The sequence below is a fragment of the Centruroides sculpturatus genome, unplaced genomic scaffold (genome assembly GCF_000671375.1).
Source record: "Centruroides sculpturatus isolate CEXI.00-Female unplaced genomic scaffold, Cexi_2.0 scaffold595, whole genome shotgun sequence".
NCBI lineage: Eukaryota > Metazoa > Arthropoda > Arachnida > Scorpiones > Buthidae > Centruroides > Centruroides sculpturatus.
Window position 1 is genome coordinate 1 of NW_019384912.1, and position 27,093 is coordinate 27,093.

Genomic DNA, 27,093 nt, shown 5'->3' on the forward strand with positions numbered 1-27,093 from the left:
TCTTATGTTGTTTTTTTTAACAAATAATTTTAACAGAGATAGGAAAAATATACATAAAAATGTTATAGTTGCATAACATTATCTAAATATTAATTCATAACATCATTATTAAATATATTAGTAATCTGGATGAAAAAGTTATTTAGTTTATACATATCATTTTTTAATAAGTTTCCAATTCTTAACACATAATTTAAATCATGGTTCATGCCAAATATTTCTGTTATTTGATATTTCTGATGATATTTTTTAATAGCTGTGCAGTCTTTCAACAGACGAAGAATAGAAAAGTTTTCTGATTTACACCAATAGCACTTTTGTTTAGAACAGTTTATATATGCATTATTAACCAACAATGAATATTTATTTAGACGAAGTTGTAAGAATAATTGTTTAATATTCATATTTATATCAGTTATAATAAATCTGGAATCAGAAGGAATTTTTAAAATTTGAGAATACCAGGGGTGATAAGCCGATTGCAATATTGAATTTTGATCCTGAGTTATTGGTTGTGATATGGCCAATTCCAACCGTAGTGTATAGGCGTTATTCCAATTTATGTCAGATTTGTCTAATAAAACACTTTTATTTGAATTATTATTCAAACTATACTGCCTGTTTTTTATATATCAATCAGTTAAATGAAAATAAAATTTAAAAAATCTTTATTTACAGCAACTCGTTTAGAAGAAAAAGAATCTGAAATGAAAAATGAATATAGTAAATTACATGAAAGGTATACAGAGGTAACTATTTATTTTTTTATGATCTTTTTACTGAAAATAACTAAAGAGAAAATCAATTTTAATATGTGATCAAATACTGGAGGATCTTAATTAATAAAATAGTCCAAATGCAATCAGATTTGATATGGTGATGTTTTAGGACATAAAGAAGACATTTTCATTAAAAAAAAAAAAATCAGTACCAAAACTCATAACTAAGGCAGTTTTCGGACTAAATGCAACAAAAAAGTAAAGACAGGAGAACTTCATCCTATCTTGTCTAATTTGACAATATATCCTCAGGCAATACTGATTTTTGTTTTTCAAACATGAGTGATCTGTTTAAATAATTTTATGTACACAAATGTAATACAATAATTTAAATACATATTCAGGCAATATATTTACATTAAATAAATATGTTTTATTACAAAAAAATCAGTATCTTTTACACTAATAGAATTTAAGTCTGAATCTTATGAAAAATAAGCTCACCACTTTTTAATAATGAAACAACGTAGACAAAGCTGATTTTTAATGCTAAATATTTAAAAATAATTCAAGAATTTGTGAATCAAGGATTAAGAGAGAAATGGATAATATCATCTACAAAATTTTTCAAGTTTTAATTCTTGTTTATACCAAAAATTATTCTAAAGTTTCAAATTTTGTAATCCTTAGATAACAAAAATGATTTTTTATTATATTTTATATCAGGCTATTATACAAAAATTTAAGTTGTAAAGATAAGAAATTTCTTAAATTTTAGTAATTACCAGGTTTAATAAAAGACTATTATGGAGTTCTTTAGGCACTAATAAATATTAGTGCCTAAAGAACTCCATAATAGATTGTACATTTTGAAATATTTTATTTATTGATAGGAGAAACAAAAAAATTACAATTATTTATATAATAGATTATATAATAAGCAATAATTTTATATTGCTATTATATAATAAGCAATAATAGAACATAAATGCTCCGGTTATTTGGTTTAAGTAAGTCGATTGAATACATGTTTGTTTTTTGTGAGCTTTAAATATTTCTATTATTTCCAAATATCAGAGGTTGTTAAGATTTCTATTGGGTTGGGTTATTGCTGCATCCTCTCTTGCAACTCTTATGTCTTAGCCAACTATACCATAGAGCAAGACATTATACAGTAGAGCGTCGATTATCCGAAAGTCAATCATCCGAAAGAATTCCAGTTGGCAAATTTAAATTTTCGCCAGTGCTGTGGCGCTGCAATCTTTGGCTATGTCTTGGACTACTCAAATATTTTACATTTTTGATACTAAATTAACTTCTGAAGTATAATTTTTTATTGTTTTTATATTTTTCAATATATTTATTTTGTTTGTACAAAATAAAAAATAATTTTTAACGATACAATAGTCTTCGTTAGGCTATTTCGTTGAAATTTTGTTGATGTTAAATCAACGAAAATTCAACGCGAAGCGACACGCATTGGAGAAAAATGTCAAGATGGGATAAATTAATATATTTTTTCGTATATAATCGGTTATCCGAAACATCGATCTTCCAAACAACCTCAGTCCCCAATTGATTCGGATAATCGATGCTCTACTGTATTACATTATATTTTTGTGGAAACAATTAAAGTTCACAAAAACAGCAACAGGCAACAGTTTCACTCTTAATTTTAATTGTACCAATGCATTTAATACATATATTTGATATTGACAAAATCAGCCAAGTTGAAAATCTGCTTGCTCCTGACATAAAATATCATACTTAAGAATCAATTCTTCTAGTCTTTTATTTAATAAAGGCATAAACAGTTTTTCAAGTACAAGAACCAAAAATATAGGACAATAATTTTTAGGGTCATAAACATTGCCGTTTTTTATATATTGGAATAATTAAGGATTTATTCTGTGTTTCAGAAAATTAGAATTTTTTTTAATACAGTAGAGTCTCGTAAACTTGGCACTCGATAACCCAACAGTCTGGATAACTCAGCCACACCCTGGCAGGGCAAAAAAATCCTTAGTTAATTAATTTTTATTATAGACAGCTCTATGCCTCATAAAGTATTTTTCTGAGGTCTGTCTTATCAGGTAAATTACTGTACACAGTGTATTCATTAATTTTCATTTTCATGTAGTAAAGGCTCTATGCCTTCATAAAGGACGTACTTTTCCTTTGTTTAAGGGTATTTGGGCAGTTTATTCTCTGTTGTATTCTCAAGTAAACAATACATACAAGTACAGTACAGTATTTTCTGAGGAAATATTCATACTTATTTTTTTTAACTCCATTCCCAATAACTCGACATTTTCACAAATTCGGCCATCCTTCGGTCCACATTAGGCCGAATTTTCAAGACTCTACTATAGCAGTAAAACTTCCAATATAGTAAGAAGAAACTTTTCGGAGAAACACTTTAAATATTCTGTTTTAATAAAATTAATTCCAAATGAGGTACTAGATTTAAAGCAATTAATTGCTCCTTTTACATCCTCCAATGTAAAATTTGAAAAACATTCTATTCCTGTTGGAAACACTTTATACACATCCAAAAAGAGGGTAACGTTTAGAAAATTTAGCAATGTAAAAATTGAACCATCATTCCAAGGGAATTTTTGAACTGTAACCCAATGAAATTTTATATTTAAAGCTGTTAATTTTTTGCTAAAATATTTTAGATTTATTGCATGTCTAATCTATTTAAATTCCAAAAATAAGACTGTTTTTTTTCTTTAAACATAATAGTTTATCTTTATCTTTACGTTCTTACTTAGCATATGCACATTTTTTAAGTGAATTACCATCAAAGTTTACATTAATTTTTCTCCAAAATGACGTTTTTCTCTTTACAAAATTTAGGAAAATTTAAAAAAATATTTTTAGAATTTTTATGTTTCCTTTAAACAGATTTGAGATGATATTTATTAATTATTGTTGTCCTTTTTATGACCTTTATGAACTCACATAATACAGTAGAAGTTTGTTACTCTGACATCTACAGGACTAGAATGGCAATAGATTATTGAAAATGCTGGATTACCAGACATTGTTGTACATTTTGTACCAATGCATGCTACTATATGCATCTTTTTTCTTTACATATGCTCTTTAATCAGTCTGAAGTTGAATATATTGTGTTAAGATTGAAAAGTCTGCAAAATTATAATTAACACATTATTGCCAAAAAACAACATGCACAATGAGTTGTACACATAACATTTATTTTCTAGTCACTCACTGTTGTGGGTGTATGAGTTGAGTGAGTATGAGGTTAACCAATCTCCCAAATTCAGGAAAAACAGTAGGGAAAATTCAGGCAAACAAGAACAAAGAATCAGACAGGGTAAACAAAAAGATTAAGAAATTATCAATAATGCCAAATTAAAAATTGGTAGTTGTGTTTTATTTGTGTAAAATTCTTGACAAATCTACTCCTTCTGTTCCCTTAACCAAAGGCTCCCCACATGCACTATATACAAGGGTCATTCTAAAAGGAAAGAACATTTTGATCTGATGAGCTGTGCAGTTCTTCCACCACCCCCTGCTGCGTCATGGACCTTCCCATTCCTTCATGCCAGTCTGATGCTAACAGCAAACTGCAACAGTCATTTACTATTTATAGTGTGACTTTGAAATGTGTGACAAAATTAAAGATTCCTCTAAGTGTGAGGTTTGTAGAGTAATATGCTTTTTGAATGCAAAATCCACCCTGTCGAAATTTACAGACAGATAACTGAGGTTTATGAATGAAGCTTCAGTTCAAAAATGGTTTATCATGTTTAATGGCAGGCGAATGAATATTCATGATGAAGAATGCTCGGGCTGGCCTTCAGTTGTGATTGACAAACTCAAATCAAGGAGTGGGGAAAAAATTCAACAGGATAGATGTTTCACTATGATGGACTCAGTTTGTTCTTTCCTGAAATTTCAAAAACAGTTCTTTATGTCATTGTTAGTGGTGATTTGGGCTACAGAAAAGTATGCGCCAGGTGGGTTCCTTGATTTTTGACAGATGAACACAAACAAAACCAGATGGGAGCTGCACTGACTTTTTTCAGTCAGTACAACAAAGATGGCGAGGAGTTTTTGAATCACATTGTTACTGGTGATGAGACCTGGATTTCTCATAAAACTCCAGAAACAAAGCGCTAGTCAATGGAATGGCATCATTCCGGATCTCCAACAAGACCAAAAAAAGCCAAACAAATTCTGAGAACCAAAAAGGTTATGGCTACAGTGTTTTGGGATCAAAAGGGCATCCTACTCATTGACTACATGTCTAGAGGGGAGACCATAAATGCAGCAGCCTATTGTCAGACCCTTCACCAACTACGCCACGCCATTCAAAATAAATGGCGGGGATTGTTGTCCAGAGGCATTGTGCTTCTTCAGGATAACACACACACACGTCCACATACTGCTGCTGCTGCATTGATGAAGAACTTGCTTTAGCAGTTTAAGTGGGAAGTTGTATTTTGAAGGATTTTTTCACCAGGAACCATTATGGAAGTGATAACAAACTGAAAGAGGCAGTTAATGACTGGTTCAAGAACTTGGCAGTAACTGAGCGTGCAGAAGGCATAGAAAAGCTGGTGATACACTATGACAAATGTTTAAATTTGTATGGCAACTATGTAGAAAAATAGCTAAGGTATCATATGTGTTGTAAANTAAATTTTCTTACAATATCTTATAATGAGGCGTAATGCCTATCCAATGGAGAGAAACAAGTCCTTTCAAAAGATAAAAGTCCAAATGTCCTGATAGTCGTGGTTCAAGAACTTGGCAGTAACTGAGCGTGCAGAAGGCATAGAAAAGCTGGTGATACACTATGACGAATGTTTAAATTTGTATGGCAACTATGTAGAAAAATAGCTAAGGTATCATATGTGTTGTAAAACAAATTTTGTTTCATTATCTTAAATAAAAATATCTAGAGAAACAAATGTTCTTTACTTTTAGAATGACCTCATACATATAATTCAATTCACAAAAGTTAAACATATTTCAAAGTATGAAAAACATGATATATGGAAATGTCATGCTTCTAATTGAAGTAAAGGTGGGTTATGGACATCACTTTTGCCTTGATTTTCACCAGTGGACTTTAGTGCACTGTGTTAAAACAAATTCCATTTTGTAGAATAATTATACTAGCATGCTAGATTTATTATTGGACAATTCCTGATTATTGGCTTATTTTCAGAGGATACCAGATTATTGCAGATGCTGGATTAACAAACTTCTACTGTAATTATAGTAAAGATTATTGCAAAATTATAATTAACACATTATTGCCAAAAAACAACATGCACAATGAGTTGTACACATAACATTTATTTTCTAACATAAAAATATAAATACGACTTTTAAACAAAGTTAAAAACTTTGTGTCTGTCCTTCCTTTTCGCCGTTTTTCACCATCAGCAATCCTTTAAAAAAGTTCACAAAATTACGGAGACGACCTTTCCTTTGAGGCTACTACCTCCGCAAGAAAATGTAAAAATAGGTAGAGCGTCCTCTGGTGTTTTTGCCACATTCACAATAATACATTTTAAGTAAAAATAAAATTCATGGCCGGCGTTATTTACATTTAATACATAAAAATATAAATACGACTTTTAAACAAAGTTAAAAACTTTGTGTCTGTCCTTCCTTTTCGCCGTTTTTCACCATCAGCAATCCTTTAAAAAAGTTCACAAAATTACGGAGACGACCTTNAAGATTATAATTTTATTTTTAGTTAGTTATACAATTCATAAAAAATATATATTTTATATTTATATCTTTCTTAAATATTATATTATGTTCTTATTGAATTAAGAAAGATTTGAATTTTTCAGTTTCTTTTTAACAAAATTTTATAGTATTAGTTCAAATTTACATTAATAACACTGTTGCTTTATAGTGAAAAAATTAATTTTTTTTCAGTTATTCAAAACTCATATGGATTACATGGAAAGAACAAAAATTCTTTTTGGAACAGATAGACTTGAACAGCTTACTTCAAGATCAAAGTATCTATTATTATTTATTTTATTTTGTTAAATATTCTATTTTTAATAAAATTTTATCCTCTTGTAATGTAAAACTGTTTTAATATGTGAAATATATCTTATATTCTTAATAATGAAATGATACTAATATGATCAAAGCTAAGTTAAATGTTAATTTTTTTTTTCTAAAAAATTTGACTGATCAAAATTAAGTATAAATAGCAAACTAATTTCTGTGGAGCCATTGTAATTGATCATAAAAAAAAAATAGACTTTAAAAGTATTTATTTCTTTAGTGTAATGTTAACTTGTAAAGAATTTTTGCTTTCTTAATTCTATAATTCATTAATTGATTTTAATTTATTCTTAAAGTAATTCAATGATTAATTAATCTAAATGTTTTTATTTAAACTAATAATTATACAGTAGACTCCCCTATAACACTTTAGATAATTCCATGTTATATGAATTCCATGTTGTACGAGTCACTTAGATTTTACAAATACGTGAGCCATTCACAGCCCAGCACATGTATTTGTAAAATCTAAGTGACTCGTACAATATGGAATTCATATAACACGGAATTATCTACAGTGTTATAGGGGGGGTTACTGTATATGCTAGTTACCTAAAATGCTTATTTAATTATAACAAATTAATTCCTAAAAATATATTCAAATAAATTCAGTTATTAATTTCTAAAATGGAAACTGGTATTTCCAATTATATATTAACTTATTATATAAATAGATTTTTTAAATAAAAAGGCATGAAATTTAATAAGTTATTAGAATGATAAAGTTATATGGGGTTATGAATGATAATATGCTTTTATAAAAACTTTTTAACTAGTTAAAACCAATAAAAAGCAAAAGTTATATATTCATTTTAATACTAGTTTTGGTTATACTAATTTTTGAGTTTTTACTGTTTACTATAAATTTTGAAAATTTTGACTTGCTTTGTGTGTTTATAAAGCAAAATTACTGAATATTAAGGATTAAATTGAAATATAATTTTTCAAATATCATATCCTGTGATTCTAAAGTTTAATTTAAAATATATTTGAATGTATATAAATTTAAAAAATTTTACCCTCCTATCAGTATGTTTCGTTGAGAAAATTTAGTCCATAATAGGCCATATTAAATTATTAATTTTAGAACTCAAAGAGAATTACTTTTTGGTACAAGTTTGATTAGTAAAAATTACTTTTTTACAGAATTTATTGATAAAGTTGCCTTTTTTCATTTTACATACATACATATATATACAATAAATAACAGACTCAAAAATCTGGTTTTTGAGTGTGATATTTATTGTTTTGACATCTAGTTACTATTTTTACATATACAAATACAGAGTGAATAGTAAAGTCTTAAGTCATCCAAATAACTTTTGAATGAAGATAGCTAGAGCTTTAGAAGTGAGGTATGATAAAGTTAAAATGCACTAACAGATGAGATTGATGGCAGCAGTCCTAGTGTGAGGTTTGCCAATTGGGTGGAAAGTGTCACATCAGTTGAGCGGTCAGAACAGTCATGTGCACATGGAAAGACTCACCAAGACAGGTTTACCATTTGAAACCGTTTAATAGATATATAAATTTTCTTACAATATCTTATAATGAGGCGTAATGCCTATCCAATGGAGAGAAACAAGTCCTTTCAAAAGATAAAAGTCCGAATGTCCTGATAGTTGTTTAGGTTTGTCCAGCGTAGGTGAAGCGGAGAGAAACAGCCTCGGGGCGCACAGCACAACTCGCAGTGATGATCTCCAATGACTTGGAGCACCTGGGTGGATCTTGAAGAGACAGGCTAGCCAAAACGAATTCTGGGACATCGAATTAGCCTTTACTGTAGAAGGATAGGAGCACAAAATTCCAGGAGAGGTGTGCTATGAACCAAGAATTTCCCATCCTTCAAACACAGTTTTATATGTTTTTCCTTTAAAGTCGCCTTTTCATTGGTCCCGACTCATCATCTGGTGACAATTTGAAACCAATTGGAGGGCACAGGAGAGGTCAGTTTTGCAACTAAATACGATTCCTTTCCAGCCATGTTTCCCTCAACTTGATCTTTTCTATTGTTTAAATAATTAAAAAAAAAACTTTCTTTGTTTAATCAAGATCTTTAATTTTTTCCTTTTGAGTTGTAAAAGGAGATTTTAATTTTTTGATTGATAGTCTCCATTCAGACCTCTACGTTGACTTCCTTCTGGGACCTCACACTAGTGGTAAAATTTAGAAGTTGCAGAGCATAATAAAATTATGACATTTCACAGAAACCAATATTGCAAATAGAAAATTTGGCTATACATGCATACCAGCAGCTAGTACAGTTCCATCAAAGATGAGTTGTGATACTATCAGTTTCTCTTAGCCATACAGTTGGATATGGAGCAATAAGAAATCATAAAGAATACTACCATGCAGCATCTTTAGCATTTTGTCCTGATTTATCATTTAGCAGTACTATATTGCAACAGTTTTCATTTATATAGCTTGTCATGACTATTTGTTGACATGATATTCTCCAGAGAACTGTCTGATGATTGACAATCATTTGTGCATTGTCACACTTAAATTTTTATCAGCAGTAGTGTCATATCATAGCCATCTTTTGTATGTAAGAGTGTGTACTGCTAATGTGCAAATATTGGCATCATGCTTAGAATTTCCAGCCTTCTATTTTTATCATCTGTTTTTGTCATTTTATACTAATGTGAAGATGCTCTACAGTTTCTCATGTACTTGTATCTTCTAGTTTCCAAGATAGAAACACTAACTTTCAAATTTTAGCTCTCTATTGCTAGAGTGCTGCTGTTGGTTTTATCTAGTGGGTCATGGCCACTTTACCAATACCTTACTTCCCCATAGCTCTAGATATCTTTGTTCAAAAGTTATTTAGGTGACTTAGAACTTTGCTTTGCAGTCTATATATGTACATACTAGCTGTTACCCGCAACTTCACCCACAGGGGTTTTGCAAGCAAACCCCATTTATATTCAGTATTTCAACAACCATAGTAATTGTTATATAACACCTACCACTGAGAATGGTGAGAATTGCTGAGAATCAAATGAACTGTTTTCAATTTGATCAATTTTCTGGAATGTGTACAATCGTTCTATAATCGAACCAATATGCAATAACAAATTCAAATTTAAAACGATTCGGACATTTGGTTAAAAAATCAAAATATATAGAAATATTTATAACAATGTCTGAAATGTTAGCAATTTAATACACCTAAGTACTCAATGAAGACTAAACGTAGTTGAAAATAAAAAAATGCATCTAAAATAGTACAGTAGAAGCTGTTCTTCAGGTTAAGCCTTAATCCTCCTAAATTCCCCGCGGGGAATTTCGAAAAATTCATTCATAGTGTGCGTTTTCATAACATAACCTAACTGTGTACCAAATTTACCTCTTTAGGTTCAGCGGTTTGGTCTGGGCAATGATGAATCAGTGAATCAGTCAGTCAGTCAGTCAGTTATGACAAGTAATTTTATATATTTAGATAAAATAGTATAAAATTTCTGAGTTATAAAGAAATATTATCTAAAAATTATATCTATCTTCAATTTTATTATTATCATTTTTATAGGCAGGGTTTGAATCTTAGTCAACTAAAACATGGATCATTAATGACTAGTATTGAATCAGGTGAATCACCTGTAAAATCAATGAATACACCAATAGATTATCATAGTCCAAGTTCTTCAGGTCAAGATACTGATGTCAGTTTAAGTTTAAAAAGTGAAATACAGGTATGTTAATTTACTTTAGTTATTACAATTTATTTTAAAAAATAAAAGAAATATATTATGAAATTGAAAACAAAATACTTTTTATAAATATAAACATAAAAAAATAAGTATTGATTTAAATCAAAAATTTAAATATGAATATTTTATTTCAAAAGTTTAAAATTTAATATTCACTAATATGCAAATAAATGTAAGCTTTTTGTCACTGCTTTATCATAGAATATAGAAAATATAATAGGAAGTTTACCTAAATTAATAAAATAATAAATAAAAATAATAGAACATGTCAGTTTATTTATATAAGTGGATTTTTAATATGTTTTATAATTTAAGTAAAATCAATTTCATTCAAAAGTTAAATTGTTAAAATATGTTATAAGTAGTTTATATAAATAAAATTGAATTCATATTCGGTGTTGCGAGATGAATTTCTAAATATAATTAATTAATGATAATTGCTGAATTACTAAGTTGCAAACAAGTTGTAATTAGAAAATTGATCATTTAATCTTAATTTTTGTCTAGACAAATTTGTCATTACAAATGGTTACAATTTGATTATAATTTAATAATTATAATCAAATTGTAATCAATTTGATTATAATTTAATAATTATAATCAAATTGGAAAATAACTTAAATATATAGTTTTATATACCAGATAATTCTAGGTAACAGATGAAAATGAAAAAAATAAAATATGAAATGCTTAGTGACTAGTATTGAATAGAATCTGTTATTTAGTATTATTGCTTAAATAAGAATAAAAATTTAAAATATTTCAAAAGACAAGTGTTTTTGTTGTTAAATAACATAGTTATAACAAATTTAATCTGTCAACAGTTATGTAGAGTTATTATCATTCCATTAAAATTTAAATTCTTGCAATTAACATAGAATAATTTTCCACATATCTTTCTAGTTGCACTATAATATTTATGTGCATAATTATTATAGTGTGACTACTTTACATTTTTAATGATAAATTGTGCTGGAATGCATTTGTGTATTCAACTTATAATATTCCTGTAATTAGAGGCTGTTTTATAATCTACTTTGCTAATATTTCATAATTATTTACATTTATTTAATTATAAGTGATTTCTTTTAATATTTTGTGTTTTTCAAAATAGCATATAAAAAATATATAACTATAAATTTGGTCAATAGTTTTGTTATTTATATAATGATTTCTTAATGATGATAATGACATTTTATTTATAATTTTTTTATAACATAAAATATTTTTAATGAATAAATATTAATGAAAAAATATTTTATAGATATCTATTGTTTATTTTTCTATAATGATGTAAAGTATAATAATAGGCTAATTGTTGCATTATTTTTGGTCAGTCATAGAAAATGTGGTCTGTTAAAACACAAAATACATAGTGTAAGTTTAATAGGAATATTATGTCCATATTTTCCATGGAAATATCTTTTAACTGTTCATAAAAGATTGGTAACACTTAAGATAAAGTGTAGTGAAGACAAAATGCACTGTTAATAGTCATTTCTAGATTGTTATTTTAGTAATTATTTTATTTTGCCTTAAGCAGTTCAGTTAAATGCAAAATGAGTAAGTCAAAGAGGAGCAAAACTTATGATTTATGCAATGGAAAGAAATAATTTTTTTTTTTGTTATGAAATAAAATAAATGGTATTGTTTAATTTATGTTTTAGTATATTTACAAAAAAGAGATAATATAGAATGTTGATTATGCCCAATAAATAAATATAACTATGTTTTGCAGAATATTTGGGTAGATTATTAAGACTAACAGCGCAAAACCTTTCTCACTAATTTCTAGCCTTATTAACTGGAGTACAAACGTTTTCGGCCTTCTTAATAGGCCTTCCTCGGGTACACTATAAATATATCAATTGTGCAAAAGTTCTAGCTACATATGCATAGTAGATTATTAAGCTTTTATAGAACAGAAATGATTAGTATATTTAACTTAAGAAAGTTGATCACACCCCACTATAAGTTTGCCAGGGCTAATGTAAAGAAATCAAGTTTTTAGTAATTGATGATTGAAATTGGGAATATTTTATTAACTTATTATACATAATTAATAATACAAAAGATCAGTAGTTTATGATAACAGATAAACACCAAGTTATGAGATCAAAGACTGATAACAAAGAAGTCATATCATAACAATAAAGAAAGAACTTCATATATATAAAATAAAGCTGAAATTAAATATAAATTTAAATCATGATGCAATTATGCAGAATTTTTCATCCTTTAATTTATATATAATTTTTTCAAATATTTATAAATGAATAATTAAATTTAAAAATTTTATAATTATTAATGTTAACTTAATAAAAAGATGATAACACCATCTATCTGTAGACAAATTACTTCAATAATTTAATCAAAAATAGTAAAAAATAGCCTAACAAAATTCAGGATAATTTGATTTATATTTAGAATGTATAATTCAATTTTTGTTATGTATTCTAACCCCAGTAAATAGAAAATACATTAAATAATTTAAGAAACACTAACATAAATTAGCAGGTAGTTAAAATTAGACGTGGTATCATCTGTTATGAGATGTTATTAAAAAATAACTTTTATTTTATTGATTATTATAAAAAATCAAAAAGGCTTCATTTTGAGGATAGAGATGAGTTTCTAAAAATGTTGTAAATGTCAGTAATGAGTAAAATTTTCATTAAGTCCAGTCCCACTCAAGATATGACATGTCCACCTCTATCTCACCACTCTTTGACCTTTAACTATCAAAATTTATTAGCATCAATGTCTCATATACAAGTTACCATGACAAATTTTGTTTCTTAATCTTTATCTTATCCTGAACATTATCAGTTTTTTTACTTTTTTGGTTTAGGGCTCAAAATATCAAGCTTTTAAATAAGACAGGATTACAATATTATATTAAAAAAGCCAAAAAAGTAATTCATGTTATGTTGTAACAGCCAGGAAAGTAAAACCTATGTGAAAAACAACATTCAATTTATTATAGTTTGCATGTCAAATTATAATATTGAGTAAATTAATTGTTTATAAAAACCTACTGTTTCACCACCAAATAACATATCTAAAAATATCAATTTTTCTTTATTTTTATTTTATACATTTATGACATTATTGCAATTGACAAATTGTAGCTTTCCCAATAAAACAAAGTTTCATTAATATCCATTATAATAAAAGTTACACACATAAGACAACCATAAACTCATTACAATAAAAACAACAAATAAACCTATGAAATGAAACAATATTTATACTGTTAATATTTGCATACCTTAAGCTACTGAAGTTTAAATTTGTTCAGATTTTTAGAAAATCCATTCTATCTGTTTATATAAATATATCAATTGTGAGAACTGAGGGAGTAGAACATCAAGCTTCTCTTTGCTTACCAGCGGCTCAGTCAGGTATGGCCATATAGGAGGGCAAAAATATGAGTGATGAGGGGTAGTGAGATCATGACAAGGTGCTGATTGCACTCAAGGATGATTTAGAATATAATAAGCATATTTAAGAAACTAACTTATGCAAACAAATACAAATCAAAAAGGTTACAATAATTCATCTAATAAGATTCTAACTAACTACCTAAGATCTAATTATAACGACATAATATTGACAAATCTTATACTATGATCAAGAGAGCGACAAGTTTCAAAAGAGAGAGTATCGAAATGGGGTTAAGTGATTAACTCATGGATTCCTGCTCTCGATGTATGGGAGGTTGGTAAAACGCTCTTGGATCGGTGGGTCCCAAATTGTAGTCTCCCTTGGATGGCGGTATGGAGTGACAGACAGTATGACAGTATGGGTCTGGTGTCCCTTGATGTCTGCTCTTCTATGTCCACTTCTGGGTGTATGCTGGCTGTCCACTTGTTGGGATTTGCATCAGCTGTCTGCTGTTGATGTGTCTACTCATATGTGTCCACCCAGAGGTGCTAGTGCAACCCCTTTTTATACACGGCTTGGCGTAGGAATTATCAGGGGAAATCTGATGTAATAGCCTTTTGTGGCTAGCGTTGTTTACGGTAATCAAACGGTTTCTTTGATTTCGTATGTGAGAAAGCTGTCATCTTCTTAAATTAATGTCCTCTGGCGGCTAGGATCAAAACATTGGCGAAATCACTGTCGCTGCACCGACCAACCCACTGACAATCAAACAATCATCACTTTGGTGATAACTGGCCATTGTTGGTACTTTGATACGTACAGCCTGTCCTTGTATTTGACCCTTCTTTGCTCCCCTCTATCACATAACCGATGAAAGTTCTTGCTTATTGGCTACTTATTTGTATGTTGTATCGCAAGTGGAACTGAATAAGCTCCTGCTGTGAGGGGAAAACTTCCAAGACGTTTCTAAGGTCACCTTTCAAAGTGATGCAGTACACTTATAGGTCAAAAGGTCTTGCCTTTACTTCAATGAGGGGGGAAAGGTGAAATAATGATAAAAATAAAAATTTACCGACATGTGAAAATTTACACAGGAGTCTGAATTCTCACACAATTGTTCTTTCTTATTAATAAATATTTTTAAAAAATATTACTACAGAATACCCAAAACACTTGATATTTCTTTGAATTTGAAATATTTATAACATAAGAATAATAAATCAGTTTTTATTAAACTTTTTAATCTTTTTGAAATAGACACAATAATTTTAATATAATTTATATATATATTACAGTCTCAGGAATTAAATGCCACATCACCAAAATTACAAAATCAGAAGGGAAATGTTATAAGTCATTCATCTGAAAAAGGTTCGTAAGTGCATATTAGTTTTATCTTTCAAAATTTATATTATTTTAAGGTTAATAGGTTTATTTAATTTGTTTAATAATACAGTTTAACCCGATTATAACGACATCAGATGTAACGACAACCCTAATATAACATCAAATTTTTATCGGTCCCACGATTTTACTATATTAGATAACGTTAAAAAACCCACTTGTAACAACATAAAACCCTGTTTTAATGTCATATTTGAAGCACTCTCAAATTTACAAAATTATATTATAAATTTTATTTATCAAAGAAAATACTACATGTTTAGTCCTAAGGGTCAGAGTCCGCTTCCTAGAACGATTGTGGGTGGTACTGTCACCACCTGATTCAGTGGGGTGAGATTCGTCACTCCTTTAAACAACGTGACAGTGGGTTAGTCTGCAAAGCTCTCATACTTGTATTGTAGTTTAGCATCAAATCAGGTAAAATGGCTAGCTTAAAAAAGGAAAGCATTAATGTTAGACTGAAAAGTAGAAATAATTAAAGCAGTTGAAATTGGAAGAAAAATGGCAGATGTATGCAGAGACTTTGGTTTAGCAAATTCTACAGTGTGTACAATAATAAAAAAACAGAGAGAAAATTTTGAAAAGTTTTTAAGATATCTAGGGACAAGTGAAAAAAATTAAGTTATGTGAAAAAGTCAATATTGATGATGCTCTAATTAAGTGGTTTAACCAATGCAGAAGTTCCAACTTACCACTAAATGGACCATCACTAATGGAAAAAGCAGAAGAATTTGGACGACTACTAGGCGATATTAACTTTAAATGTTCTAATGGACCGTTTTTTTAAAACAAAGACATAACATAAGTTTTGGTAAAGTGTGTGGAGAAGCAAAAAGTGTAAATTTACTGGACGTTGAAAACTGGTTAAGAGATGTGTGGCCTAAATTAAGGGGAGACTATGCAGATGAAGACATTTATAATGCAGATGAAACAGGGATATTTTACAAACTTTTATCAGATAAAACATTTAAATTTAAAAACAAAAAGTGTGTTGGTGGAAAACTTGCGAAAGATAGGATAACAGCTTTTGTTTGTGCTAATACGACTGGTACAGACAAAAGAAAACTTCTTCTAATAGGAAAATCAAAGAATCCGAGATGTTTTAAAAACATAAAAATACTACCAGTAAATTACAAAGTGAACAAAAAGTCATGGATGACATCTGAGATTTTTGAAGAAGAAATTCGAAAATGGGATAGAGAACTTATTGGTAAACGAAAAAAGTTTTACTCCTTGTCGATAATTGCCCAGCACATTCAATTTTAGAAAATTTAAAGAACATCAAACTTGTATTTCTTCTTCCAAATTGTACTAGAGTACTTCAACCAATGGATCAAGGAATTATAAGAAGCCTTAAATCTCATTTCAGAAAAATTCTTTTACTAAAAATTATAACAAATATGGAAGATAAAAATAAAATGGCAATTCCTTTATTAGATGCAGTTGATTTTTTGGAAAAATCTTGGTGTAAGGTTGGTTTGTTAATAATAGCAAACTGTTTTCATCATGCAAAATTGTGTAATAGTCAAACAGCTATTACATTTACGAAAGATGACAATAATGAGGACGATGACATTCCTCAATCAGAATTAATTAAAACACTTCAAAGTTCAGAAAACGGCGAATTTTTGTCATCTGCTGCTACTGAATATGAGAGTGTAGATGAAAATTTAATAACATCTGAATTTTATACAGATGCAGATATAATTGAGCAAATTAAATGTTCAGACGAAAAAAATGTGAATGATGATGATGATAATGAAGATGAAACATCAAACAGAGAAACTGCAGTGCTGTCAATCAGGGAAGCAAGTAATGCAATAAGATTATTGAAAATGTTTTACAGGTCTTGTAAAACTTCATTGGAAATAATGAACAAAATCTACGACTTAGAAAATGACATTGATAAACAATTTTTAGGTGAAAAACGCCTACAATCTAAAATAACTGACTTTTTTTAAATGAATATTTTTATTGTTTCTTTTTAATTGGTATACATTAATTTAACCTAAAAGTGAAATATATTGGACTTCATGCAGATTGATAGATAAGCAAGAAACGAGAAAATTATCATCCAGGCATTAATAACTCTTGGATGATAATTTTCTTGTTTCTTGCTTAATTTAACTTTTTGTTGCCTTTTGATTTGACATTATTCTCAAAACCGAAAGTGCTGCTATTATTGAAACTTGAGACAAATAAAAATTTCTTATAAAAAGGTATATTTGAAATTTTTAATTACATCGTTGTAAATTTAGACATAATAATGTAAATAAAGTTGATTTAAACATTTAGTTTGCACTTTTATACATACGATGTTAAATTAGATGAATTTTATAATAGATTCTTAAACACACTTGATACTTTTATGGGACTGAAATTATGACCTCGCAGATAACGACACTCTGTTATAACGTAAAAAAATTGCAGGTCCCATGGAGTATGTTATAAGCGGGTTAAACTGTTTAATAATTTAAATTTACTGTTTAATGTAAGTCATTTAAGTTCATAAAGAAATTTTTCAAAACATAATAAATATGAATTTAGAAAATTCACTTAATTACATAATAAAGCAATATAGCTGCAGACACAAATTTTAAAAAAGCTGACTATAGATTAAAATAATATTAATTCTTATTTTTTAAAAGATAATGGCTTGAATAGTCACAAAAAATAATAACAACAATTAGTAGTATTTATTTTTAATAATAATAGCATTTTGCTTTTTATTTATTATAGAAGTTTCATTTGTTACAATATTATCAAGTTTATATAACAAAACAATAGCATTTTTGGTCATATTTGTTTTATTTAATTATGACAAGATATTTTTGCTTTTATAAAATGTGTTAATTACTATTTATTTCATGAAATTTCACAAAAATTTGTTAATTCTGTATTAGCAATTTTTTATTTTTATTTTGTGTATTATAATTAGAGGTTATGTTTGAGAATTCTTAAGAAATTACAGTTATTTTTTACTCTTGTTTCTCAATTAGGTATTTGCAAGAATTTATGGAAATTTTGGGAATTACTAATAAAAGTAATGATTCTTTTAAACATCATTCTATTTTAAGTACATATTCATCAAGGATTTCAATTGTATTTTTATTCAAGGTTCTCATAGTTTTACAAATCCTGAAAAGTCTGTAAAAAGTGCTTAAAATCTTTTTTGCATTGTTGTGGTATTACAAGTGTTTAATTTTCTATTGATGGCTCAAAAATAATCTTGGAAAAATATATCTGTACAAAAATTATTATTTTATGACAATCAGATAACTGAACAGTTTATACAGTAATTGTAAGAATCTGGAGCTGAAGGGATTAATTTTAACAAATTTTGTTAAAGTATTCATTTAATTTATTTGATAGAAATTTTATCTGTTTTACAAAATGATATGAAGTTGAAAAAGGAACTTCCTTTTTTGATGGAGGACAATGACATAATTCCTCCAAAAGCAATAGTTAGTGTGGAATTTCTCGTGCTTATCTGCAAGACTGCTTGACTTCCATCATGCATCAGAAGCATGGAGGGCTTATTTTAAATAATCTTATTGGAGGAAATTTTCATATGAAAGGTGATGGGTCACCTCCAAACAACACTCTTGCTCTCACTCTTGTTCTCTCTCCCAGTTCTCTACCCTCCACTGAGGTAAGATCTGTATTCCCGATTTTCCAACTCTTACTCATTCTCCTTCTGAGGCAAGACAAGATAATAGAAAGATTTTTTAAACTTGTGCTTTACTTCAAGAATAATCTTGGTACAGTGTTCAGTTAATTTACATATCACAGGTAATATAGTATGATTCATGTAAACTGTTTTGAACTAAAATAAGACTAGTGAGTTGTAGTTTGAAGTCTGTCTCCTACAGATAATTATCATAATTGGAAATTTTGTTCTTTATCTCATTGTACTTGTCTTTAATTTTAATCCTATATAACTATATATGTGTGTGTGTGTGTGTGGGTTAAACATAGGTTTTTTTTTTTTATAAATAAACATATATATTTTAGTTATCATTTGAGTTGTTTATTTAAATCCTATCTCCAACTTCAACTCATTTCAAATCAAACCCTCCTAAAATTCTGGTAAAATATTACTTTTTTTCCATTTGGAAAAGTCTAATTGTGAGTTAGAATGCAAAATAGTTAATCCTAACTAATGTTAGGAGACCTTGACAATAACCCAAGAAAGTTGAGGTATTTGTGTTCTTTTCAACTTTTGGCAATCAATTAACAGCCATCACTTAGTGAGGCGGGTTATTCAGGAGACCTCATTCTCACATAATCATGACTTCATTTCATTAATTTTGTTGGGTGAATAAAGAATATCTCAAAAAGATTTTGTGCTAACAGTCCAAAGTTCTTTGTTTGCAAGAATACTGATGAGATTTAATTTAAAATACATTGAAAAAAACTAGATTTGGATTTGTATTCACATACCTGTCACTTACAATCACCAGAAACAAACAGTCTTCCTTTATAGAAATTACTTTTTATTAGAGGCTAGACCTCTGTAAAAATATGTAAAAAAACAAATAGTTTTGATTAAAATTTAATTAAATTAAATGAATTTGAGATAATACAACTGTTATGTGAATAATGCAGGATATTGTATTGCTCCTTACAATAGTTGGATTTGTATCAATTTTTTAATTGACACATATGATTCAATATTTCAGAGCAGCAACACATGTGCAAATCTTGCACTGCCTGTTTGTAGAGAGTGTCATCACTTTGAATTTTATTTTGACTAGGTTCTCGGTCCCCTGAATATATAAAAAAAAAAACCAGACTTGTTGGTATACAGGGGACAGAGAACTGTGTCAAAATAAAATACAAAATGGCAACTCTCTCTACAAACAGGCAAACTGAAGTCAGGTGGTGAGAGTACCACCCACAGTTGTTTTAGGCAGTGGACTCTGACCCTAGGACTGAATACATAGTATTTTCTTTGTTAAATAAAATTTGTAATCTAATTTTGTAAATTTGGGAGTGCTTCAAATATGTCATTAAAACAGGGTTTTATGTCATTACAATGGTTTTTTATCTAGTATAATAAACAAGTAGGTTTTTTTATCTAGTATAATAAAATCGTGAGGTACTTAAAAAGACTTAGGGTGTAAGTGCTTAAAAATTTCTTTTAGAGTCCTTAAAAAAGTACTTAATTTTTAAGGGAGAAAAGAAATGGGAATCATGTTGTGTATATATGTTACTGTGAATGATCGATATCTGGCGAATGTCAACATTCTCCGGTGAATGTCAGCATTCACACAGTCGTTTCGTGTATGTATGAAATATTTGCTAAATATCATTATTTCTCACTTACACCGGCAAATGTCGACATTCAGCATGCACTGATGGTGAATGTTTAATAAAAATATCTTTATTATGTTAAGACAAAAATGCAACTTTTTAATATGTCAAAATAGGAGAAAGCTTTAGTAACAGCACATGTAAATAAACTGTTGAACCTAAAATGAACAGTACATTCTAAATCATTAAAGAAAATAATACAATAATAAACTTACACATAAATTATGTGATTAATGTTATACAATCTTATTTATTGCAACAACTTAAATTGTCGTGGCACTTTGAATTGCACAAGAGCCCCTTTCTTTTACAACTGCATTTATTCGTGGAACACTTCTTTTTGCAATGACAGCATGTATAGCCTTGCCCTACACTTTTCGAATTAGCTGCAGCTGCTTCTCTCAGCGATATTTCTTGAGAAGAAATCTCATCTATGGAAAGTAACTTTTCTTTACAAATTATGAACTGATTGCGTGATTACGAACTGATCTGTTAATGGTGTCTTTTATTTGGATATCGCTGATGCCTTATCGACGACCCGTCTCATTCTCCGCCACTCGACCTGACAAACCGATCCTCATCTCACGGGATCAAAAGAACAAAAACGCCATTCAATGACAAAGTGGTTTTCACCAAACCGTTGCCAGGAAAAGAGGTATGACCTTGTCCTACCTCCGGCTACCCACAGAGGATTTGACGACAGACTATCACCTCTCTGTTGACATTGGCTTCTCGGGTGTCATTTCGACCTGCACCAAAGCTTATCTGTGCTTGTCGACATACACCAGCTATTGTTCGAATGCATAATATTATAACCAAATATTCGGTCTTTCACAGTAACATATATAATTAATTGCAATATATGCAGTGAATAAGTAAAATAATAATAATAATAATAATAATAATAAAAAAAGGAAAAAGGGTTAGGATGAACAAGTGAACTCTTAAATCCTGTAGAAATGTTTGTTGCAGATTAGTACCTCTTCTATCTCCTAGATGATGGAGAACTGTCTTAGGACAGAGGACTGTCTTATGTTATCAAAGAACCTTTATCTTGATTGGAATTCCACAACACTGAGTTCCAGTTGTGACATCTTTCTCTTTCTGAGTCTTATAGTATGTCAATCAAATTTCTCATTTTCATCTCTTTTCTGCCACACTTCTGATCTTAGATTTTTAGCAGATGGTGGTGTATAGTTAGGAGATGTTTTCCTTGAGTTGATTAATAAAAATTTTAACAGCCAGAGCATTTTAAAATTTTTATTTTGACTTTTGAGAATAATAATACAGAAATTAGTATAAAACTCTTCAATGAAATAAAAATAAAAATTTCCAAAAGACAAGATGTCACAATAACACCATTAATATAATTTTTAGAAAATCCTGTTTTTTCAGATGAATGAAGACAATTTATTTTTGTACTCAAGATTTAAAAACATAATGTAATAAAACTTTCAGATTGTGATGTAACTCCTCTTCCAAATTATAACTGTAAATGCTAATAAGAACTAAAATCTGGTGAAAAAATGATATTAGAATTAAATTGGGGTTTAGAACAACAATTAAAGAAATGGATACTACAATATACATATCCCATATATGTATTAAATTTAATAATAGATCTATATACCTATCAACCAATGAATCTAAATGAAATAAATAAAATGAAAGTATTGATTAATTTATTCATCAGTGTAAAAGAAACTAATTTGAAATGAGAGAAATAAATATGACGTAAGCAATTATATATAATAGACAATAAAATATATATATATTATGTATTTGTATCAACTTTAAGAAGACTAATGAAATTGTAATTGCTGATAACTGATAGAAGGATCTGTTATGTATATATATATATATATATATATATATATACATAACAGTATAAAGTTGAATTTTCACAATGAATTAAAGGGGTATATATCCCTTTGATTCATTGTGATAATTCAACTTTAATGTATCATACAAAAGTAAGCATTGTATAATAATTAATGAAGATGCCATATGGTCCATGAATCTTATTTTTGGTGATGATTTCAAAGAACATAGTCTTCTTTTAGAATTGGAAACTCTACAGAAATAATGCTGTTCATTTGAGTTAGTCTAAAATAACCAAACTTTGTAATATTATCTTACTTTTAATGTTTAATCTTATAACTTTTTGTTGGGCAACATAGATATCTGCTAGTACAGAGATAGAATTTTCAAAACTTCATACCATATAAGAATGAATGGCAATACCCCAACAAACAAATACACAGTGTAAATGAAACAAAGAAAATGCAGACTGGAACCTATAAGCCATCTAATTATAGTATATGGGAATTTTACTCTAGTTGCATTCATGATTGTTGCTTTTATTGTTTTGTTGTTATAAATATCAATCAGCATTCATTATATTAAGTACTTTATCTTTTAAATGGGAAAAATAGATAAAAGAAGCAGCTCATATTGAATTCTCAAATATTAAGTATTTCTAAATAAGGGTCACATTGTAATTTGATAAGTGTGATCAATAACAATCTTCTATAATTTTAGTTTCATACAAATTATTTATTTTTAATTAGAAACATTACAAAATCATACTTTTATTTTGTAGTTTTTACTTCTATCACTACTAGTATTGAAAATAAATATCCGATTTATTATTTTTAGAGGATGGATGGACGGATGGTTTTGGATCAGACTTGACTCAGGCTATTACATCTGAATTGGATATTTCTCAGTCAGATGATACAGAATTGCAAAAAACCAATATTAAAAGGTAATAAAATGCATTAAATTTTTTTAAAATCAGAAATTGTATTTTAAGTAAACATTTTTTAAACATATAAAACAGCTTTTATATCATCTCATTTATTCAAAAAGCTGTTTTTTTTTTTCATCTTTATTATTCAGGTTTCTAAAATCCATCTGTAAGGACATTAACAGTCAAAATAAATCATATCTTCAAGAATATTTATCTGTGAGATTCTGAACAATAATTAAATGATAAATTTATAATACAAGATATAAAATTACTTATTTGTACAATTTATTCAATTAAATACAGTCGACCCCCCTATAATTACGGTCCCTATAATTACGATTCCTATAAAACTACGAAAAAATATACATATTTTGGAAATGTTGAGTCGGATTAGTGTAGAATCGATTAATTTTATGGAAGAAAACCTTTCAATCAGCTGTAGTCCGTAAACTTGACACGTGTCGGGCTGTGATTGGAACGACTTGTAAGAAATCGGATTCCTAATAAATTGGAACGTATCTATATCTTATAGGGGGGGTCGACTGTAAAAGAATAATAATTTAGTCTAAAAGTTCAAGTTAACATTCATTCAACATCCTGCCAACAAAAAACATTACTGGGAAATAAATATTTTCTCCACACTTTCTTCCTCAAAAAGGGAAAGAAAGACAAAAATATCATTGCCAAGGGATCTATAAAAAGGAGGGATGTCAAAAATTACATCACTATTGACAGTCAGAGGGTCAATCAATCAGTCGGATAGTCCAAAAAAATCAACCAATTAATTAGGAAGTTGGTAGTTTGTGATATAGGAAAAATTTCAAGACACACAAAACCTAAAGAAGCTAGAATCAGGAGAGAAACTTATTATAGATTAAATAATGCAGGAAAAATTGCACAGATTATGAATTAAATAACAAAAAGTGTACTTCTCTATTATTGGAAATGTATTAACATCTAATCATTTCAGCATCCAGTAAAATGTGGAAGATGAAACACATCACAAATATTTTCAGAATACAGTTAGTTCCAGCTTTAGGTTGAAATAGTTCATTTATAATTGGAATGAATGGAATATAATATTCACATAACAGTTAGAGACATGTGCTGATCTATCCAGGTTATAATGATGTTACATAACACACTTTCCATGCTTTTGACAGTTGTATCTCATTTTTAGAGTTTATGCAATTGGAGCCAAGGCTGGCTTTATTATACAGTAGAGAGTTATTTATCTGAAAGTTGGTCAACCGAAACATCAGTTAACTGAAAGCATTCCAGTCGGCAAATTTAAATTTCCGCTAGTGCTGTGGCACTGCAACCTTTGGCTATGTCTTGGGCTACTCCAATATTTTTTTGTTGGTGTGTGTTTTAGCTGGCAGCACTGGCACTTTTGTGTTGTGTTTTTCTGAGGACTGTGTGTTGTGCTGAATTGAATGATTTTGATACAGTGCTACATTAACTTCTAAAGTATAATTTTTTTTTTCAATATATTTATTTTGTTTGTACAAAATAAAGAAATAATTTTTAATGCTACAATAGCCACAATTATTATTATAAAAATTTTCATTAGTCTTAACATCAATGAAAATTCAATGCAAAGCGACACGCAACAGAGAAAAATTTCAACATGGGATAGGTTAATATATTTTTTTATATGTAATTGGTTATCCGAAAAATAAGTTATCCGAATAACCCCAGTCCCAATTGATTCGGATAAATGATGCTCTACTGTATTTCAATGGACTGTAAAAGCCTGATATGGTTCCAATTTGTAGAGGATCTGAAAGCTGAACCTGATTTAATTTTGCCTCTATATTGTCTTCTGAGGCAAACCTATATAGGGCATTGGTGATTTTTGAATGCTTTTTGTCATATTTGTGTTTCCATATCCTCTGTTCTAATGACCTTTTAGTGGCACAGATTCAGTTTATCATATTCTCTACAAATTAGAACCACATCAGGCTTTTATAGTCCATCAAAATATAATAAAGCCAGCCTTGGCTCCAATTGCATAAACTCTAAAGATGAGATACAACTGTCAAAAGCATGGAAAGTGTGTTATGTAACATCATTATAACCTGTATTGATCAGCACATGTCTCTAACTGGCCTGTTCAAATTCAAATGCTACAGGAATATTCTATTCAATGTATTCCAATTATAAATTAACTATTTCAACATGAAGCTGAAAACATTTGTGATGTGTTTCATCTTCCACATTTTATTGGATGCTGAAGTGGTTCTGTGATTAGATTAAATAATTTCATAAAAGATTTATGTAGATCATTATATATTCAGATGAGTTGTTGTTTATAGACAAAACAACATTTTTTGAAAAAGATGAAGAAAAACTATGAAAGTTATATACAGATTGGTAATTATATACAATGATCATATTTCAAAAAAATCAAGCATTTTTGAAAATGCCATATGGTCCATGAATCTTATTTTTGGTGATGATTTCAAAGAACATAGTCTTCTTTTAGAATTGGAAACTCTACAGAAATAATGCTGTTCATTTGAGTTAGTCTAAAATAACCAAACTTTGTAATATTATCTTACTTTTAATGTTTAATCTTATAACTTTTTGTTGGGCAACATAGATATCTGCTAGTACAGAGATAGAATTTTCAAAACTTCATACCATATAAGAATGAATGGCAATACCCCAACAAACAAATACACAGTGTAAATGAAACAAAGAAAATGCAGACTGGAACCTATAAGCCATCTAATTATAGTATATGGGAATTTTACTCTAGTTGCATTCATGATTGTTGCTTTTATTGTTTTGTTGTTATAAATATCAATCAGCATTCATTATATTAAGTACTTTATCTTTTAAATGGGAAAAATAGATAAAAGAAGCAGCTCATATTGAATTCTCAAATATTAAGTATTTCTAAATAAGGGTCACATTGTAATTTGATAAGTGTGATCAATAACAATCTTCTATAATTTTAGTTTCATACAAATTATTTATTTTTAATTAGAAACATTACAAAATCATACTTTTATTTTGTAGTTTTTACTTCTATCACTACTAGTATTGAAAATAAATATCCGATTTATTATTTTTAGAGGATGGATGGACGGATGGTTTTGGATCAGACTTGACTCAGGCTATTACATCTGAATTGGATATTTCTCAGTCAGATGATACAGAATTGCAAAAAACCAATATTAAAAGGTAATAAAATGCATTAAATTTTTTTAAAATCAGAAATTGTATTTTAAGTAAACATTTTTTAAACATATAAAACAGCTTTTATATCATCTCATTTATTCAAAAAGCTGTTTTTTTTTTTTTTTCATCTTTATTATTCAGGTTTCTAAAATCCATCTGTAAGGACATTAACAGTCAAAATAAATCATATCTTCAAGAATATTTATCTGTGAGATTCTGAACAATAATTAAATGATAAATTTATAATACAAGATATAAAATTACTTATTTGTACAATTTATTCAATTAAATACAGTCGACCCCCCTATAATTACGGTCCCTATAATTACGATTCCTATAAAACTACGAAAAAATATACATATTTTGGAAATGTTGAGTCGGATTAGTGTAGAATCGATTAATTTTATGGAAGAAAACCTTTCAATCAGCCGTAGTCCGTAAACTTGACACGTGTCGGGCTGTGATTGGAACGACTTGTAAGAAATCGGATTCCTAATAAATTGGAACGTATCTATATCTTATAGGGGGGTCGACTGTA

General features: G+C 28.7%; 1 protein-coding gene across 1 annotated transcript; it reads left to right on the forward strand.

Moving 5' to 3' along the window:
- Positions 1-189: 189 nt before the first annotated feature.
- Positions 190-23,407, forward strand: LOC111631680 (JNK-interacting protein 3-like). The gene is made up of 5 exons (XM_023375986.1): positions 190-749; positions 6,654-6,739; positions 10,327-10,489; positions 15,190-15,265; positions 23,273-23,407. The coding sequence occupies exons 1-5, from the start codon at positions 645-647 to the stop codon at positions 23,383-23,385; spliced, it is 543 nt and encodes a 180-aa protein (XP_023231754.1). The 5' UTR covers positions 190-644; the 3' UTR covers positions 23,386-23,407.
- Positions 23,408-27,093: the final 3,686 nt, after the last annotated feature.